Genomic DNA, 21686 nt, shown 5'->3' with positions numbered 1-21686 from the left:
AACACTTTTCAGAATCTTACAATGAGCTGCGAGTTTAAGACTCCTTGTTCAAAGAAAAAGTTATTGACTCTAATCCTCATCAACTTCTGTTTTTTTTTCCTTCTTTAGGACCGAGAGGAGCCACAATGCCAATGTCCCATCAATTTGTAGAGGAGGGAACCCACTGTCTGCCATGATGTTTGAACCATGGTCATCAGAGCAGGATGGCGGGATGAGTCCTGCTCCTGAGCCGTCAGACCAGGACCATCCTGTTTGTCAGAAGATGATTCACACTAGAGGTTTTCATGTTGTGTTAAAGTCGTTCTGAAGTGAGGTAACCCTAGATCTTCTTCTTGAAAATTCCTCCTGTTTGCTTCCTGCGGGGCAGGATGAAACCCTGAGGTGTTTCAGAGGTGGGTCTTTAGCGCAGATATGCTGCCGCGGACCCCTAGACCAAAGTCCTGCGTTAGATGTTTGGAGCAGAAAGCAGTCAAGGTGCCTGACCTGCTGCATGGAGAGCGGAGGTTTGTCTAAGTCACTGGCAGATTGGACCGCCGACTTACTGCTCAGACTGTCAGGGACAGTTTCCTCTTTGTTTCCATGGGTCTGAAACCCAACAGCTGACCAAACCAGGGGATGAACCACAGCTCGATGAAACTCTGTGACCAGAGTACTCTGCTCCATGGTCCATCCTGATCTCTAAATCAGATCTCAAAGAAGGACAAGTCCCCCCCCCCCCCACACTCACCTCTGGTGGTGGCGTAGGGGGGGGGGGTGAAGGGTGCTCCTCATTGGAAGGTGTATATCTTGAGGCTACAGGGTATAGTTTTTAGCTTGCAGACAGATTTGCTTCTTCTCGGTGTGACTACTTTTACAGAGCTTCTTAACCTGCTCGTGTGTCCAACACGGTGGTTTATCGTGTGCACCACACCAGCTGTGACTCGACACATCAACCAGTGTACAAGGTCAGCATTAACATCAAACCTAGCTGACAGCTGTAGGCTGTTAAATTTTCAGGCTTAAGTGCTGACCACAGCAAGTATAGCCATGGATGCTAATCAAGGCCCAGGTCAGGGTAGTCCAGAAAGCCCTAACCGGGCTGTGGAGTATCTTCTTGAACTCAACAACATCATCGAGAGCCAGCAGAAGCTTCTGGAAACACAGCGGCGCAGAATCGAGGAGCTAGAAGTTCAGTTAGACCGGCTCAGCCAAGAGAACAAGGATCTGCGCCTGGACCGGCAGCCCGTTGCGCCTCCTCCCCCTGCTCCTCCACCTGAGCCTCCTCTGCCCCCTCCTCCTCCACCACCTCCACCCACTCACACAACATCAGCATCGGCTTCTTTGAAGAATCATTACCACCACAATATCCTCCACCAAGCAACGCCCCAGCCTCCCACCTCCATCTCCCTCCACCAGCAGCACCACCAGCAGCACCACTACTACAACAGCACTGTTGGCACTCCCGGTCCAATTCCAACCTCCATCTCTGTCCCCACCCACATCCCAGCTTCGGTTTCGCCAGCTACACCTGACCCCCCACCCCCACCTCCAATCCCACCCAGGGACCAGCCACGGGCCCACAGCCGGCTAACTCGAGTGCCCTCCACCAGCACAGGCACCAACACCAACTTTGTGGAGAAAGAGAAGGAAAGGCTAGAGCGACTTCACAAAGCCAATGCTGCCAACAACCATCACGCCCACACCCTCCACCACCACAAACCGTAAGTTCTGCATTTTTCCTACAAAGCTTGAGGCAGCACAAGGTCGAGACAAACCTAGGCTACTTATTTGCTGTGTTGCAGTCATTCAGAGTCCACTGCAAAAACAACTCTCTTGCTTTTCATACACTAGATTTGGTTATTTCCAAAGTGAATGCTAAAAATAGTTTGAGTCTTACGAGACCACTATGTAGCATTATTGTGAATTTCTGGCCCTAAATTTCCTGACTCAGGCTGTCGTGTCTGAACATGGTCTGATTTGTCAAACCTTGTGTTCCACTCAGACTTTGAGACTTTTCTCTCTTTCCTCTTTGTAGTTTTCTCACACTGTGAATGTGTAGAAAACTTTGATGGGTGCTTTTGTTTGATTCTTCATTTACACAAACACGCCACCACATGTGTTTAGAGGTTTGTGTTTCTGGACATGGTTCATGATGACAGACAGCAACTCAAACTGTGTGATTGGTGGCCGCAGAGTGGAAGGTTGAACTGGGAACAAGTGAAATGCAGAAGGGCCTCCAGAGCCACTATAGCATCTGCTCATAGGTAAAGCCAAGACTGCATTGTGTTACATAACAAGGATTTTTGACTTCCAATTGAAGTAACACTTTTGATACAAGGAAAGTTGGTTTCCGTACTAATTACCATGGTAACCACAAGATCAATAGCTGAACAGCTTCTCCATTGTTATTTGTAATTTTGCAGCATTGCAAACATTTTTAGTCAGAACTGAGTTTGCTAGCAGCAATAAAGTTTGTTGCCTGGCAACTGTATCTGAGGATCATCCCATCAGGATGTGTAGATCCTCACTGGTGTTGTCTTTGTACTCAGGGGCCTGCCAATCTACAGGGTGCAGAGCTGTGTTCGTCCCGGGCCTCTACCGGGCCGTCCCTCTGTGGCAGTCCATCACTGTTGCTATGCAACTGTTTGAAACCTGTTTGAAAGACTGCTCACAGAGAGGAGCTGCTCCCAACAGAGCTGCAGAGATGACGGCTGGGACACACAGCGATGACTCACAGATGCTTTGTCCTGAAACCTCTGAAACCAAAAGCAGATCACACAAGTCCAAGTGTCACTCACACTTGGGTCATCGAAGCGACCAAGAGCCTGAAGCCTGAGCCTTTTGTGTTCAGGAACAATTCTGGCAGCTCTGACAATGGACTCAAAATATCGATGAAGTGTGACATCAGCTGAAACATTGCTCATTGGCTGTAAAATCAGCTGCTCGCTGCCTCCTCAGTGCACTCTGAGCCAATAAATCTCATGCTGCACTGGGGCAGATGATGGCACGACAGCATGGAGCCCAGACGCACACCAGAGCAAGGTCTCTGTTCCTTACCGATTGCTAAAACAACTGTGGGTCAAAATAATTATTGTTGATGCTAAGCTGAGGCACAGAGACAGGGTTCAGACCTGTTGAAGTTGTTTCCAGAAAGATCCTGTCTATATTAGTGGAGTTGAGTCTTTAGGAGTCGAGTCCGGAGGAGTCAGGTCTGTAGGAGTTGATTTTGTAAGCATTGGGTCTTTTGAAATCCGATCTGTAGGAGTTGGGTCCGAAGGAGTTAGGTCTAGAGGATTTGTGTCCGTAGGAGTAGGGTCTATATGAGTAAGGATCTAAAAGAGACAGGTCGGGATGATTCAGGTCTGGATGGTTTTGGTCTTGAGGTGTTAGGTCTGTAGGGGTCAGGACCGAATTTGCCTGGTGTTTAGGAGTTGGGTGGGGAGTAGTCAAGTCCTGAGGAGTGAGAGAGATGAGAAGAAAGAGCCCTACGAAGCAGATGCAACCTACTGTGACACCTCCTCAGATCTTTCTCTTTTTTTACCTTCTTGTGTCATTAAAAAGATTAGTCTTGATGTATTATCTCAGTAACCATGGCGATCACACACACACACACACACACACACACACACACACACACACACACACACACACACACACACACACACACACACACACACACACACACACACACACACACACACACACACACACACACACACACACAAATTAGAGTTTAGAGACAGAACCAGAATATTTCTCTTTTTTGTATGCGTGATGCATGCGTGTGTGTGTGTAAAATGAAACATGACAACCTGACAACATGGAATTGCGACATGCAGCTCATCTCTGCTGCTCGTGAGGCTGAGGGAGGATAAAAACTCTGTTGTCATGGCAACTGCTGGGTACCCTGAGAATGTGCAGGGATTTTCTATTCAAGTCAGTTTTATTTATAAAGCACCAATCACATCACAGTCTGAATATCATGATAAACCTCCATCAGTCCAACAGCTGCGCAGCAGACTCAGAGAGAGCACAGAATACAGAAGAAAGAGCACAGACTACAGGAACGAAATAGCACAGACAGGAGGGGGGACACAAAGGAAAGGAGAACACAGACTAAGAAAGAGAAGGACAGAAGCTTATTGCTTTAATGAAGCCACTCTATGTTTAGACCTCTCCCAATTGTCTAAACTGACTGTAGCAACACTAAAAAGATTTTTTTCTCCAAGCCTTGTTGAATTTTAAGGTTTGAAGCCCGATCTGTTGTGTTAGTCCCCTGAACTCAAACTCGGAGCTCCACATGAGGTAAGCTTGACATCAGAAAGCTCTGCCTTCCATTCTACTTGTAGACACTCATGGAACCTCCAGAGGGCAGTAATCTGAGAACCACATGCCATTTGCTTTCAGCTCTGAACGTGTGGTGAAACTATCTGCTTCAAAACTGTGAAGGTGAGGAGGAGGATTTTGCAGGAGACCTACTTTCCACTCTGTATTTATCTAAGCTTCACACCTCACATGATCCTCTCTCATTTTTGTTCTGCAGCACCAGACTGAAATGAGGGGAAACTAGGTCACTGCAGCAGGACACTGCACTTCTGCATGTGCGAGCAGGAACAGTGCACCATATGTAGGCTACTGCACAACACCCTGCAAGCCGTGAAAAGCTGTGTCAGCGCCTCCTTCAGGCAGTTGATATATGTGCGTGCGTGCGTGCGTGTGTGTATGTGTGTATGTGTGTGTATATACCCTTTACTAGTTTGAGCTGTAACAACAGTGAATGATCAACGCTGTTTCCACAGGAACTTTGACACAAAAAAAAGGCTGAGTTTCAAGTATCAGAATAGTCCGACAGCGACCTTGTGGTTTATTAGAAGAGACAGAAATATGGCTGTGTCCTAAATCTCACAGAAAATTCTTTTGTAAACCATTTATTCATCCATCCATCTTCTCAATCTATGTTGTTCAGTCAACTCAGATTCATAGGGTGTCATAGTGGAGTCAATCCTTACTGACAGCACTGTTTTAAAAGTGTTGCCATTATTGGAGGCTCTTACTATTGAGCCCAATGAGTAGTGCATTAAAGCAGTCCAGTTTGGAGGAGACATATACAAGCAGCTTACCCAACACAGCATTTCTGCATTACCATAGAATAATCAGTAATCAAAATGTTGGATGGAGTCATGGTTTTTGGCAGAAATTGGTGTTTTGGGTGTCCATCCAATTTTTTGGGATCGGTGACCATTGTGTGTGTGTGTGTGTGTGTGTGTGTGTGTGTGTGTGTGTGTGTGTGTGTGTGTGTGTGTGTGTGTGTGTGTGATATTTTATCTTCAATGAAAAGCATGAAAGATGTGCAGTTATTCAAACATGTGTCAACATTTTGGAAATGAGAAATTTGATTGATCATAGGTCCATAGAATTAGTAGCGTGTGGATTCTGCAGATATTATTCCTCAAAATTTAGGAAAGAAAATTCATCCAAATTCCTTTCCTCTGCCCCAGCATTTGAACACATCAGGATGAGTCAGAGAATTACAAACCGATCAGAGGCCGCCTTTCAAAACATTTTTATCACATGGTATCATTTGACCAATCACGTTGCTCATCACTGGCTATAATACAAACCGGAAGTCTGTTGCGAGTTGTGTACTCGAGTCGCTAATTCACTATATTTTGGCGAAAAAAGATGAATTTAGGCAAAATTAGATGCTGACAAGTAGTGTTGGCCATTATACACATATTTTGACGACTTTGAGCAACATATTTTAGGCATGTTTTTGGCAGTCTTTTCCAAAAATTGACCGTCCAAATGACGGCTGGACGGCTCGCTGCCTAAGACCATGGATGGAGTTCACCATTACTTCTCAGATGGCGGAAGAAGTTTTGCAAAAGTGTCTGAAATGTGTATCATACTTTAGATGAGGGTCAAATTTAAGAGGTTCTTGCCTTTACTAGTGTGGGGAACGGCCTCACCAGAGAAAACGATGCCAGGGATGGAAGATCAGCAGGTTTGTTGTGGGTTACCAATAAGGAAAGCAGATACAAGATGTTGAAGTGAAGGAAGCTGTCCTTCATCACCCCATCAGTCTCCTCCAGACAGGTGGAGGATTTGGTGGTGATCCTGATTCTGATCCACAAGCCATAGAGGCGGCGGAGTCCGTTTTAATCTACAGTGTGTCGTTAGTGTAACCATGTTAGGAAACCTGTTAGCTGATGATGTTTTCAAAAGGCAGCATGCAGAGGTTCAACAGGATGGAACCCAGAGCCAACCCTTGAGGAACTCCACATCAAATTTTCAACTTCTGATGGTAACATTCTATTTTGTCAGTGAGGAACTACTGTTTAGGGCATTGCCAGCGATGTCTGATAGTGTGATGGAGCCTATAGGGGAGGATTTCACAATCAATAGTGGCAAAAGTTGCTGACAGATCTAGAAGAATGAGGATGGAGGGTCAGCCAGCACCAGTCACCTACCATCAGCAGCTCAACTGTAAGCCTAGCTAGTGCTCTCTCCGTGCTAGGAGCAGAGTGAAACCAGACTGGAATATTTCAAAAAGATTATTCTGTTAGTGACAATTGCCAATTGCGGGACTCGCTGGAAAATTACACGGTGCATCATGAAGACATTTTCTTAATATTCACAGATGAGCAGAACACGGACTGTCTCTCGTTGTTAGATGTGTCTGTATGTACCTGTCAGTGTTTTCTTCAGATCATTTCTGAACTTCATGAGTGTTGTCTGATTTTTATTAGTATCATCCACAGCTGCCCAGATCTTAATGTAAACTGCAGTTCAAGCTTACAACTCCAGATTGTGGCTACAAGCTTCTTCATTGCTACTCTCTTAGGTGCCTTCTGTTATGTAACAGAGTCTGTTGAATCTTCTCATCAGAGATGAGCAGCCTTCATTATTCACATGATTTGGAGCAAGTCCAAAAATCAGCATTCTAATGGTAACTGATTTCTATCCCTCTATGGTTCACCCTGAATACCAGTTCTTTGTATTTCTTGCTGCACATTTCACTCAGAGCTTTATGGTCCAGAACTGTGAGGGCCCGTCTTGAACTGAAATGTAGTCCTATACTTGTTTTTGAACTGTGAGCTGCGGCGTAACAGAGTTGAGAAGCATGAATTACCTAACTACTGATGGCCAGGGGACCTCTGTGTCTTCCCAGAGGGGCTCATCATCTACATTTTCCTGTTCAATCTCAATGTCATCTGGTTCGGCATGTGAACTTTAAAAACACGCTTTCAGGTTGGCAGCGTTGTCAGTGAGAACATATCTTCTCTTGGATGCCATATTCATCTGTGATCTCCTCAAAGACGGTGGGAATTAGCTCTTTACTCTGTTTGCTGGAAACATCTAAAGTCCTTTGCCTTGTTGCACACGTGAGCATTTACACTTAGAGATCAGAACACATATCATTCGTTAAGGACACTGGTGATTTTTTTCCTTCAGTTTCACCAAAAGTCTCTTGTTAACGTGTTTTACTAAAGTGTGTGCATGCTTGCGTGTCTGTGAGAGAGGCGTTTAGCCTATTCATTCTACACTATCCCACTCAACACCTTGTTCATGTCAGCTTGCTGAAGCAAGGTGCTATTACGTAGGTTGATTTTCATCTGTACTCTGAAAGTTAGCAGATATATGTTTGTTAAACGACTGTAGATTGAGAAGAGCTTACATTTGCTTCTCTGGGGTTATTGAACTCTGGAAAGTCCTCTCTGTATTTCCCCTTGACGTGACGGTAAACGCTTGAAGTCGTCCCAGCTGTTTTTGTGAGCTGTGCACTGCAGAATTTGCACACTGCAGTGTCTTCTCTGCATGTTGTCCTACAAATAAACACTTTCTGTTTTTGGAAACTAAACCTAATTACTGCTGAGTTCACCTGTAAGGAGTATCTTCTCTCTGTATTCCCAGATGTAGCAGTTGTGAAGCTAGGGAAATAATTTTACTACATATTATCTGAAGTGCTTCGTTCTGTTTGAGAGAGTTCTTTATCAATAATATTATCAGTAAGGTAGAAACAAAAAGCCAAAGTGGTGGTCTCAAGTTGTCGTCAGAAATCTAGAGAGTAACAAAGCACCTGTAACTACACTGTAACTGTGTAACATTAATTTAATGTAACATTTGAACAGTTTGTTCAAATGGTCTCCCATGTGAAGAGAGTATTCCTTAAGGAAAGTGTGTGCAGTATCGTGTTTGTGCCTTTTTAATACTCACAAACCTCCAGTAGACCAGACCCTATGTAACCTTTTAACTTTTAACTTTTAGCTTAATTTAGTTTACAAATAAGAGAGGAGCATCAGAAAACTGCTTTGTCCAAACTTCAATAGAATAAGTTGCACACATACTGAGAGCGTGGACAGAGTTCAGCTGAACAAAATGAGGTTTCACTCTTTAGATCGCCACCTGCAGGAAACAATGAGGAGGACAGCACTCCTGCAGGGCAGACCCAATTGACACCAACAGAGGTTTTGTGTTTTTATTCAGCTCAAAGCCCCACAGTCACCACTGCACTCTCGGAGTCACTCAGTCACATTGTCTCTAGAATCAGCGAAAGCATGGTGTATCTGCAGGTTTCACAGACCTGAGGAATATTTTTGTTTCTTCTTTTTTTTCCCCCAAGCTTAAGGTGATTTAGCTTCCTGTCACAAGCATCTCTGTAGGTCACACAGATTTTCATCTCAATGGTACTGCAGTTTCTAAACTTCAGAAGTGAAGTAACAACAGTCACCTCATCTCTCCTTGCCTACACAGTAAACCTTTTGCGTGTTTATCTTCCTCCTCTCTGCCTCTGTACTGTGCGCCTGTCCTGCTCTGACTTTCCAACCACCTTTTACCAACTGCTGAGACTGTCTGCTTACATGATAAGACACACTAACCGTTTACACTAGTCACTGTCTACATGGTTTGCAATTGAAAATACTGTTGAAACAAGAGATTTGGATCACTTCAAGGTTTCAAGCTACAAGTTAAATTAAGACATTTGCACTAGAAAACAAACACACATGATGACAAATATGCAAAGTCTTCGCAGCAGCGTCAATTTGAACCGGCGCAAAGAGTCAAAGGTTGAAAGAGATGAGCTTATTATCCGTGATGAAGGCCTCCCCGTCTTCCACCCTCTTGTCCTCCACCACCAATATTGCTGTTGTTTTGTAATTATGCATGGACCTGAGTGAACCAGAAGCAGGTTCATACACATCCGAAACAGCTTGAATTGTTGTGTGTAAATGTAAAATGGAATTCACTTATATAGAGCTTTTTTGCTGTTTTACATGACCCGTCACATTCACCCACTCACTCACATACAGTGACGGATCGAGAGCAACGTGGTTTGTGTGTTTGTGTGTTGGGCGGGTGTATTTATTGGAAGTGATGCAATATGTGTATTCTAGTTAGCAACCTGTTAGCTGAGTGTGCGCCGATTCTCTGCTGCTGTGTGCTAAGCTAATGCTTGCTGTTAACCTGTGTGCTAAGCTAACATGCTAAGCTGATGCTCTAACTGTGCTAACGCTGTTTGTGTCTGTGTGCGTGTCTGTTGTTGTTGTTGTTGTCGTTCTTTCTCTGTTCCTCTCTTGACTTTATTTTTCTCTCTTTTCTCTCCCACCTCTCTATCTTTGCTCTTCACTCTCACTCCCTCTCACTCTCGCTCTCGCTCCCTCTCTCTCTCTCTCTCTCTCTCTCTCTCTCTCTCTCTCTCTCTCTCTCTCTTCTCTCTCTCACTTTCCCTCTGTCAGGTCTTACTCCTCCTCCACCTGTACCACTACCACCACCTGTCGCTCCTCCAACAACCCTACCAGCATCACCACTCCTTCCTCCACCTCCTCCTCCTCCTCCTCTCTCTACTCCTCCAGCCTACCTCCTAACAGCCACGCCACCTACCATCAGTACTGCTGTCCCGCGCGCCTCCGCCTGCCCAAGCCTCCCTGCGCCCTGCCCCCCGCCAAGCACCACGAGCAGGCAAGGTAAGGGCCGGAGTCCCCTTCCTCACCCACTCTCACCCAGCCTCCCCCCATAATTCTCCCCCAACCACCTGTGGGTGCAGCAAGAAGTGGCGAGCAGAATTCAGAGCTTGACGTCTCTTCACTGTGAAGCAGACACTGGATTCCAGAAATTTTTTTTAGAGAAGAGAGGCTTACGGCTCTCCTTGTGTTTCTGAGGCCTCTTTTTCAAATTAGTTGAGCAGAAACAAATCCTCAAAATACGTTTCTCCACAATTGTAGTTTGAAAGTCTGAACTGCTCTGAATGCTTTTTACTGGCCACCCCTCCCCTCCCCTCCCCTCCCCTCCCCTCCCCTCCCTCCCCATCCTCCTCCCTTCTCCCCCCCACAGTGGTACAATCACCTGTAACCCCTCCCCCCATCTCACACAAAACCACTGAAAGTCAAGCAGCCCTCTCCACCTGCCTACAACACTGTCGGTTCTTTGCCTCTGTCCTCCCCCTTCTCACCCCTCTCCTCCTCATGCTCCATGTTCCTCTAAAGCCAAACATCTGGTCACACAATTTTTTTTTAAAATTCTTATTATTCTGGAAAATAAATTATTTTTATTTTGACTCACCACACCACCACACCACCACTGATTATCACACTGCAGAAAAAGATCCCTGTTAAACAATAAACAACACTCTAGGGTCTGATCTACTAAAGGTTTGCACATATAAAAATGGGCACAAATTTGATATCGCGTCTGTACACGTTAGCTGATTTAATACTAAGGTAAGGATTGAGTCTTCCAGATGCACAAAGTAACTCGCATTATCAATTTAGTATGTTTACCCTCATGAGGCACGTGTCCCAGATAGCGTAAAATACTCAGAGGTATTTAGGCTTATAGAATCATTTATAACTCGCAATGTGACTCACAACATCTGAAAATGTCTTTTGGTCATTCAATCTTTTCTAAATTTCATTTGTTGCTTCATTTACTGCAACTTTGACTTTATGACAAATTATCATTCATATTGCGTTTTTCATTTACTTACCATAAAGCTAATCTTTATAACTTCCTCCACAAACATTTTCATCTCCATGATATCATATAAACATAGCTAAAGAATACGGAACCCTAATCTAAAATTTGATCACCTGCAAAATACACACAGAAACCAATATATTTGCAGAAGCATGCAATTGAGCACTTTATGAAGGATTTAGTAAATTAAGTCCTTTACTGATTTAAACCAGTGAGGTTAGTTTTAGTCCAATAACTCTGAGAAGCACGCACATGTATCACTAACCAACCAGTCTTAAACAGTTTAGTTACAACTGGTACAACCAGTCAGGTTAAATACCACTGAATAATCAGTCACTAATAGATTAACTACCACTGACCAGCTGGTCACTAATAGATTAATATCAACTGACCAACCAGTCACTGAAAGGTTTACTACTATTGAGGAACTAGCCACTATCAGGTTTACAATCACTGATCAAATAATAATAATGCATAGGTTTTCTATATTGTTTTTCTGGACACTCACAGACGCTTTACATTGCATTATTCATTCTCTTCATACTGGATGGATGTAAGTGGTGTATGTAGCCACAGGGTAGACTGAAGGAAGCGAAGTGGCCAAACTGCACCATCGACCCCTCCGATCACCACCAACTACTCACTCACACACTCACACACACCGCATTCACCCAGGCTTCCTGGTGTTCCTCACTGTCTCCCATCCAGGTACTGACCAGGCCCTACCCCACTGAACGTCTGAGATCTGAGATTAACTATGACTTATCAACCGGTCAATAAAAGGTTAACTACCTCTTACCAACCAGTCACAAACAAGTTGAAAACCACTTGTCAACCAGTCGCTAACATATTAACTATCACTAAACAACCAGTAGATCACAGGTTTACTACCAATAACCAACCAATTACTAACAGATTTACTACCATTGACCAAACAGGCAATGGCCGGTTAACTACAACTGACCGAGTCACTAACAAGTTAACTAGCAACTGCACAGCTCAACAAGAGAGTGACAGAGGGGTGAAAACAAGATCAGCTTCATTATTTTTTTTGCTGTAACTGTAACATCCATTGTAACTGGAATTATACAAGCAGATTGATTGTATCATTGTCGTCTCTGATCTGAGGTCAGTGTGATCAAAACTGTTCATGTGATTTCGCTATAACTAAAACTGAAGAACATTCTAAGTGTGATGAGTTAAACTCTGACGGTTCAGGAGTCACTCAAATCTGAGGACAGAAGGTTTGGGGGGGATTTTTGTTAAATCTTTCTGTTGATCACAGAGGAACCTCACTACCTCATTCTCATTCCCTTCTTACTGGCTCAGCCTTACAAAAGCACAGTGGTAACAAAACTTTTCTGAAAGTTTACAAAACAAAACAAAAAAATAAAACACCAGACACACCTCCCCATGCTCACACTCACCTATCCTCTCTCCTCACCCATTCTTTCTCCTCAGCCAGTCATCGTCTCTCCCTCTTCATACGATCTCGGCCTGGTGAGCAGAGGTGTCTGCACCTCTTCAGGCTCAGCTGCTTATCCTTTGCACACCAGCCCTTTAGTCAGAACTATGCTGACACCAAGTGCAAGTACTGCACTTCTCCCATCCATCTCTCTTTCTCTTTCTCTTTCTCTGTCCCTCTCTAACACCCGACCGCCTCTCTCCCTCTCTATCTCTCTTCCCATCTCTCTCTCTCTCTCTGTCTGTCTCTCTGTCTTGTCTCTGCCTCGTGCTTCTTGTCCATCTGTCTCTCTCTCTCGTCTGTCTCTCAGAGAAGATGAAGATGACGACATCGCCCATCAGTTCTGTTGTCCTGCCTCCGAGTGCAGTAGCCCATCATCTAGGTAACCAGGGGCGCCCCGAAGAAACACCCGACTAGTTACCCCACCCAGCTACCCCACCCAGCTGCCCGGCCCAGCTGCCTCACAAATAGGTTGTTAGAGGTCGGATCCTCTCACCCTGAATGAACTTTGACTTGGAAAAACAAGCAGAAGGAGCACCTTATTCATCCAGGTTTTCTCCTGTAAAGTCTGAGACAGACCAAGAGGAGTCCTCATCTCCTCTGCTCTTCCTGATCCTCTTGCTCCTTTCTGTTCCTCCTCCTCCTCCTCCTCCTCCTCTCTCCTCCTCCACTCTGCCCCTCCTTTCTGTTGCTGCTCGGTGCAGGAATCTAACACACCGGACATCTCAGACATCCGACGACAGACTTTTCCCTTCTGTCTGAGCATGAAGCCATGATCCCGCTGTGCCCAGAGACCAAAGTAGACAGAGTCCAGTGAGGACAACCGATCCTGCGCCACATCACACGGACGCTACAGCAGGGGGTGCTCACGAGGGGGGCAGCTGCATCTCAGCTCTGGGTCTCCCGGGGGCCAAGTCCTCCTCTACACCACTGACGGTCCGACATGGTTCTCTTTACAGCCACCGGTTCTCTCGTGTCGGCAGACTGCTCCCGCAGAGACAGCACAGACAGATCAGGGACCTCTCAGAGGGTAACTACAGACTGCTGCAACTCAAATCTACACACACCTCACAACATCTACACAAGGTGTCACACAAAACATCTGCACGTCTGTGACTACACATCTGTAAAAACACAGCACATCTGTAAGAACACAACACATCTGCAAATACACATCCGGAATGACAGAACACATCTGTAACAACTTAACATATCAGCAACTACACATCTGTAACAACACAATGCATCTGCAACAAGTCATCTTGGATAACACAACACTTAGGTAACAACACATCTGTAAGAACACAACTGTAATTATACAACTGTAACAACACAGCCATTTGTAACTACACATCTGTTATAACACAACATATAAGTAACCATGCAACACATCTGAAACTACAAATCTGTAACAGCAAAACACATCTGCAACAGCACAAAACATCTGTAACAACACAACACATCTATAATATCACATCAGTAACAACACATCTACAACACAACACATCTGCAACAACAATAAACATCCGTCACAAATACATCAGTAACAACACATCTGTAAAAACACAATGCATCTGTAACAAGACCACACATTTGCAGCAACACAACATCTAACAGTCCAAGTGCTTCCCTACCTGTGCAGCTGTAGGGAGAACCCTGGTGCCTGATGTGTACAGTACACACACACACACACACACACACACACACACACACACACACACACACACACACACACACACACACACACACAATGTCAGCCTTTGGTGACTGATTCTCAGCAGCAGGATCACTATTATGTGTGTGTTTACATGGGGTTTTGAGCTGTTCTACAGCCCTCTTTGAACAGCATATCAGATGTCTTCTTTGATTTGTCATCCTCTAGGTTTAATCCAGACAGTTGAACATCATCTCCATCATTTCTGAAGCATGAATACTACTATAGAAGCTAATGCTAGGCTAACAAGTTACATGACCTCAGGGTTTGCACCAATCAGCTTCACTCACCTCTTTTACTCAAGTCTTTTCTGAACTTGAAAATCCTAAAGAAAAAGATCAATTACAAGGTTTGAAGAGGAGAAACACAATCAGCCTGGAAAGGACTAGTCCCAATCCAGTCCAACAACCAGTCTGAAACTAATCCTAACCAAGTTTGAAATGACTCACAAACCAGTCTCAAACCAGTTCCAAACAAGTCCAAATATATCTCTAACTGTCCAAAATCCATCCAAAGTACAGTTCAAAATGAGTCCAAAATACAGGACAAGAAACAGTCCAATACCAGTGGAAAACCCCTCCTTAAGCCACTCTAAAAATGTGTCTTGACATCCTGTCCGAAACAACCAGTACCAGCCCAGACCACAACCTGTTGTTGACAGTCCTACAGTTCCAGTTAGTTTTCTTCTCATCTTTCGACATCAGCTACGAGGCATTCACTGACTGATTACTGACTGATGATTCTAAGTGACATTAAAAAAGAAGGAAAAAGACAACAACAACAGGAATATGTCCCACAATAAGACTACCATTGAGTTTAAGACCACAGGAACTCAGAGAGGAACCCAAATGCCTGAGGACTTGTTTGTCAGCATCTTTATTGTGATTTGCTTTCTGGGTTCCTCACATGGAGCCGCAGGTTGGTTTCTCTGCAGTGAAGGTGAGAAAAGTAGATGGAGCTTTAGCCTCTGAACCCATCACCACACATAAAATGTATACAGCTATTGCAGGGTCCTCACACAAAGCTTCATCTTGTCTGACTTCAGTTGCATTTTCATGACAGCCTTCTCGTGGTGCTTTTACAGAGATAAACCAGACTATTCCACATGACCAGCATAGGCAAATGTGGAAAGGAAAAAGTCCCTATTACCTCTGCAGAACCCGACTCAGAGGTGGAGCCATTCTGCTGTTCTGGTTGGGGTTAGAGAATAGCAAAAGACAAAAAGGATGGCCTAGAAACAGTGACATCAGATAGCAGACTCACTGATCACTGCAGACTTCATGCAGGCAAGAACTACAGATCAGGAACTATGACTTCTGCTATTAGAGATCGAGCAGGACGGTACGGAAGTGAAAAGAAACAGGAGTGAGCACAGAGACGGGAGACACAGATCGAAAGGGAGTGTAATGGTGATTTATTAATGTTTGGCAAGTGAGACAGAACTCAGGTAACTCTAAACTCTATCTAATAAGAAAGTTTGAAACCTGATCTTAAAAATAGAGACCGTGCTCGCCTCCCTACCTAAAGCTGGTGTGCCACTTCCACATGAGAATAGCCTGATAAGTGTTGTCTCCCATTCTACCTTTAGAAACAGGAACCTCAAGGGGGCAGATACTCTGGACGATACTGGACTAACTTTAAGATTTGATGAAGCCTGGTTGTTAAGAGCTTGATAAATTAAAATTAAAATACGAATTTGAATTCTATTCTAGATACTACCATCTGTTCATTGGCAGGAAGTCAATGAAGAGAAGGTGGTATTGGAGTGATGTGATTTCTCCTGCGGATTCCTCTCGCCCATGGTCTCATGATCTCATGGTTTAATGGTCTCATGTCCTCTTGGTTTCATGGTTACAGATATAGATGGTGTGTATTTCTCCAATGCTGCATTTTCCTCCTATAGTTCTAATCACCTCTTGCCTCTTCATTGTTTAGTCACCTTCAGTATCATTGCTCTAGAGCAGCGAGCCGATCAGAGCCCACTGTGTTCACGGGTGACCAACATCTGCCTGCAAACCAAACACTCAACACACCAACAGAAAACCTGTGCTCAGAGAGCTCATCCAGTCCGTCCCACTCCAAAGTCCAAAACTGGCCTGAAACTCATCTGAACTGGTGTGAAACTGGTCTGAAACATGATTGAAACAGGTGTTGAACAGGACTGCAACTGGTCTGAAACAGGACTGAAAATAGTTTGCAAAGACTGAAACGGGTGGGAAATGTGTAAAACGTGTCTGAAACTCTGCGGAACAGGTGTGAAACAGGTTTAAAACATATGAAACAGGTGGTTGGTGATGTCATGTGTGTTAAGAGGTCCTCCTACAGTTCAGTGAAACCATTTGCTGGTTTAGGTTTTGTCTCCACGTCACCGATGATTCTCCATCACCTCCTCCTCCTCCTCTCTCCTTCTCTTCCTCCTCCTCCTCCTGCTCTCTCTTTAAACCCTCAAACTGCATCAGGTTCGGGATGTCACTGGTTACCAAAGTAACCAGCAGTTTCAGTGGGAGGTCATCACCAAGAGATGACCTCATCTTTCACAAGAGTAACACACACACACACACACACACACACACACACACACACACACACACACACACACACACACACACACACACACACACCCACACACACACACACACACACACACACAGGCTTCCCTTTCAATCAAACTCCCTCCTCCTCCTTGTTTTTCTTTGGTTCTGCTTGTTCCGTGTCCTGATGTAAATATTCAGACTTTATTCTTATGTAAATGATTTAAAGAAGTCAGCACCATGAAATAAAATATATTCTAAAAGAACAAAGAGAATGTACTCAGTGATGACGATGAAGAAGATGATGATGAAGATGATGGCAAATAACTAAAGATTAAAGATTATGATTCTAAAGCAATCTGATATTGTGTGTTTTTTCCTCGACATGAGTACAAGTTTGGTACAAAGATGTACATTTGTGATTCAGTTTGGATATGTGGATGCATCCATGAGCTGTGTTCACAGTTTTCACAAATGGTAGCTTCATTGTGTTCAAAGATCTTTCAAAAGGGTTTGTCATGCAATGGTTCCATGAAGCGTTGATAAATAATAGTTTCAGAAGTGTCCCTGAGACCATCCAGTGGTTTTTGTGGGTTTTCAATACAATGCTGTCTATTTTCAGTCTTGACCCTTGCATACAGAAATTTGTTCAAATATTCTGAGTCTGAGAATGAGATTATTTCTCGTTGACCATGAAATCAATAAGATCTATGTCATCTGACGTGGAGAAACACTCTCCTTTAATTCTACTGCACCCGTCCTTGTCTTCACTTCTCAAAGACTTTTTGTATTCAATATTTCACCGGCCATTTGCTCTGTGGAGCGTCTTCTCTCATTGAGGAAGTGTGCAGAGTGTCTTTTCTCAGGGATGAGGGGGCCAGAGGTGTACGGGAGCTCCAGCTGACTGCAGAATGTTGCAGAAGGCTGTGTCTTCAGTCTGCAGTCACATGACAGCAGCAGGAGAATGCATGCTAATTCCCCCATCGCTTGTGTGTGTGTGTGTGTGTGTGTGTGTGTGTGTGTGTGTGTGTGTGTGTGTGTGTGTGTGTGTGTGTGTGTGTGTGTGTGTGTGTGTGTGTGTGTGTGTGTGTGTGTGTGTGTGTGTGTGCTGCCAGATGCGTGCAGCTCTGTGTGCATGTGTGAACGCCTGAGTGGACATGAATGTGAGTGCACTTTGTGCACAGTGGAGTGAGTGGTACCCACACGTACACGCAATCATATGTGAAGCAGATTCTGCCAAGGAAGCAGTGATGCAGCTCCATGGGGGAAACACCCAGAGAGGAGGGAGGAGCTGAGTGGCAGCTGAACAGGAGGAGAGAGAGGAGGACATAGGTTAAACCGAAAGAGAAGGCAGAGAAGGAGCACGCAGAGGCGCAGGGGAAGGAGGCGGGGAAGAGTTGGGGGAGTGGCTGGGTGAGAGAGATAGACATAGTGAGGGATGAGAAGGTGAAAGAGAGGGAGAAAGGATTACATGGAGGGCAGACTCAGAAAGGAACAGAACTAGCAAAAAAGAGGGAAGGAGGAGACAGGGCAGTCGAGTGGTAGTGAAAGAGAGGTGTGTCTCCTTTCCAGTGTGAATGAATGAACGGCCTCTCTATTGTCTTCAAAACGGTAAGAAATTGAGGATGATGCTCAGCAAATGAACATACTGTATGTGTGTGTGTATGCGTCCATGTATGTGTGCTTGATGCTTCCTTTGTGTCTTTTGTTTCCAGGTTAGGAAAGAAAAAAAAATGTTTTACCCATTGTTCACTTTTCTCATTGATGTTCACATACTACACATATATCTTGTGTGTCCAAACCGGAAGTTTTCAAATGTGGTAGTTCAAGCTGAGGTGGAGATGGTGTGTGATGAAATGTGGAGGCTTGTGCAGGGCTGAGCCAGAGGTCACTGCCAGGTTGTGACGATATAAAGAACCACGTATTTAATTTGTGTTTATGCTCTTTTTCATTATATTGTTTTTAATTCTAATGTTATGAGGTTTTTCATTCAATTCAGTTTCACTGTGAATGATTGAATGAATGATTGATTGATTGAATGAATGAATGAATGAATGCATGATTGAATGAATGAATGAATGAATGCATGATTGAATGAATGAATGAATGAACGAATGAATGAATGAATGAATGAATGAATATGACGGGATCTGTGTGTGTACGAAAAAGACTGCCCATTAGGTGTATGTGATGACTTGGGCATGGTGTGAATATGCTGTTGATGGAGCTGCTGATGTCACAGTGGACTTCATGTTTTTTTGACATCACTTCCTGTTTGTGGAGGTGTGCTTGTACCTAAACTTTCACTGGATTTAGGCATTTTAAACAAATGAATGAAGTGCGTCTTTCTCACAGGTGCTTTTTGAAGCAGGTGTTGATCTGATTAGTACATCATAGCTATGGGACATCGTGTCCCACCTCCACCTCTCACTCTCCTCAGGAGGTTGTTATCATCCATGTGTGTGAAGCCCTGAGAGGTTAGGGTTGACAGGGTCAGATGTGATTCAGTTCTGGAAGCTGCAGGACTCCGGCTGGTGTGAGCTGATCCCGAGCAGTTGGATGGGTTCTCAGCTGCTTTCTGCCTGCAGCTCATAACAACATGAAAAATTTAGAGATCGACCTATTTCTGCTTCCAGCTCCCAGATCTGCTCAAAGATCTCAGACCTGATCTCAGACCTGCTCTAACCTGGTTTGAATCTCTGTAATCCTGGATCTGGTCGGACTTATCGATAGTCATAGATCTGATATGACCCAGTTCGCCCTTGGTCGAGTTAAAGTCAGGCCAGAATCTGTTCAGACTTATTCCTAGTGGTGGACCAAGTCTGGCCCAGTGTCCTCCGGGACAGAGTCACCCTGGACCTTGTTGGTCGAAGCATCGTCTACGTACGACCTGGTCTGACTTCACTCAGGTCAGAAGCTGGTCTGACCAACTGTAGCTCTGGACCTGGACTCATTGTAGTCTTTATTTTTCTTAAAATTAATTTCAATGAATTTTGGCATTTAAAAATAAATAAATCATAAAGTGCAAAAAGTTGAATTGCTAAATTTAAGAAAAACAAGCCCCAACAATAATATAACACCAATTCAGTTGAGAGGATGAAATGACAGGCATTCGATATATTAACTGGTTGTACAAAATGTATGCCTGTTGTACCATGTCAGGAGGTATTTAAAGAATGAAATGATAAAAGTAAAAAAAATATTTGCAATGGTGTAGATCACTCATGACTAGTCAAGGTTGACATTATTTTCAAAACCCTTTTTCAATGTCACTGAAATGGTAAAGTTCTGCTAAAGCCCAAGCAATATCATAATAACTGATCTATGGATTGGTCAAACTTACAAGCAAAATCTTCCATTCACAATAACTCCAAAGGGTTTTTCTGGATAGGACTTACACTATATCAATGTTATTTATGAATAACATATGAACGTCAGCGTAATTTTTCTTTTCTTTTTTTTTTTTTTTTCATGGGAAAATCTGTGTTTGAAATCAACATGACAAAAGTGGATCAAGAATGCAGCCTTGATGTAATCCCAAAAATATATTCTATCTGTTTGAAATGAACTCCTTTAAGTTTCCATCCATTTTATGCCACCCCTTATATCCTATTCACTGTCGCGGAGCGCTGGAGCCAATCCCAGCTTAGTATGGGCGAAGGCAGGATGCACTCTGGACAGCTCACCAGCCCATGACAGGACAAACACAGAGACACAGACAATCACACACACTCACATTCACATTCACACCTAAGGGCAATTTAGAGTCACATGTTTTTGCAAACCCACACTCATACAGGGAGAACATGCAAACTCCACACAGAAAGGCCCAGCCAGTCATTGAGCCCGTGACATTCTCACCGTGAGAGTGCTCAATAAATAATGTTATAGTAAATAAAATTCTCCAGAACTTATAAAAAAACCACTTAATAAATACTTAGAAATAAAAAAAAGATAAATAAAGACTGATGGGCAATTTGTAAAAATGTAATGTTCAGCTGACATGTAAAGATTTAAGTTCACTTTATTATGCCCTTCTAGGGAATTACTTCCCCGCATTTAACCCATCCTATTCATAATTAACTCCACAAACTGAGAGCCATTGTCGTGCAGCGCCTGGGGAGCAGTTGGGGCCTAAAGGCCCTGCTCATGGAGCCATAGTGGTGACCTGTTGGCAGCGGGATTTGAACATGCTGACTTCTGTGCACTGGCTTGTTTCTCTAACATTTAGACCATTACGGTGCAAAGGAATCAAACTTCAGTAACTATGAGATGATGTGATGCAACACCCTTTCAAAAGAACAAGGAGAAAATGTGCATTTTCTATTTAGTAATTGATTGATAAGGTTCCATGATACTATATCTTAAAACTATTCCTGCTTGGCTTTTTTCAAATAATTGAGTTAAAACATTTGTAGATTTCTTCCAAAGACCAAAAGAAAGCTGGTTGTAGCCAATGCTACCGATTGTGTTCAGCAACCATAAAGCATATTTTGTCAGATGATGAGATTGGTTTAATACAAGATATGTGGCAACATAATCAGATAAGAAAAGGTATGGCGACATACAGTATATTGAAGAGAGATGATGAGGGAGCCTCTGGCTACCTGGGAGGCGCTCTATATTACGAAAATGTTAGACTTTAGTTCATATTATCTTCAATTCTGACATCGTGTTCTAGTCAGTCAGTCAATACTTTATTTCACTGAAGATTGACAGAAAGCATGTCATGAAATGAAAGAATGTAGGGATGCAGAGACGAAACAGACAGGAATTAAAGTTAGTTTTCGGCCAGTTGAGGTGGGATGCAGCAGATGAGCAGCACGGTGGCTCCTGGGGGAACCTGGAATGCAGGGACAGAGTCTGAGGAAGGAAGTAAAGGTAATGTCATAGAAGGAAGCTGCCAATGGATTTGGTGCGGACGGTGTAATATTATTCGGGGACCAGCAGGGGGAGCTACTGAGCAGGTTTTGAAGCTGCCAAAGATCAGGGGAAGCAATCTGCAAATTTGTCTTCTGAGGAG

General features: G+C 43.9%; 1 protein-coding gene across 1 annotated transcript in view; it reads left to right on the top strand.

Annotated features, from left to right (window-relative positions):
* Positions 1 to 1026: 1026 nt before the first annotated feature.
* LOC308113145 (IQ motif and SEC7 domain-containing protein 2-like) overlaps positions 1027 to 21686 on the top strand; it is a gene marked incomplete at both ends in the record, with an annotated part of 50392 nt that continues 29732 nt past the window's right edge. Inside the window, one exon of the mRNA XM_080469159.1 lies at positions 1027 to 1700. Within this exon, the coding sequence (XP_080325285.1) occupies positions 1027 to 1700 (674 nt within the window). The remainder of the gene's footprint in view (positions 1701 to 21686) is intronic.

Source organism: Lipophrys pholis (assembly GCF_963383615.2).
Source record: "Lipophrys pholis genome assembly, chromosome: 8".
In the NCBI taxonomy this organism is placed as follows: Eukaryota; Metazoa; Chordata; class Actinopteri; order Blenniiformes; family Blenniidae; genus Lipophrys; species Lipophrys pholis.
This window is presented reverse-complemented; position numbering and strand designations above follow the sequence as displayed.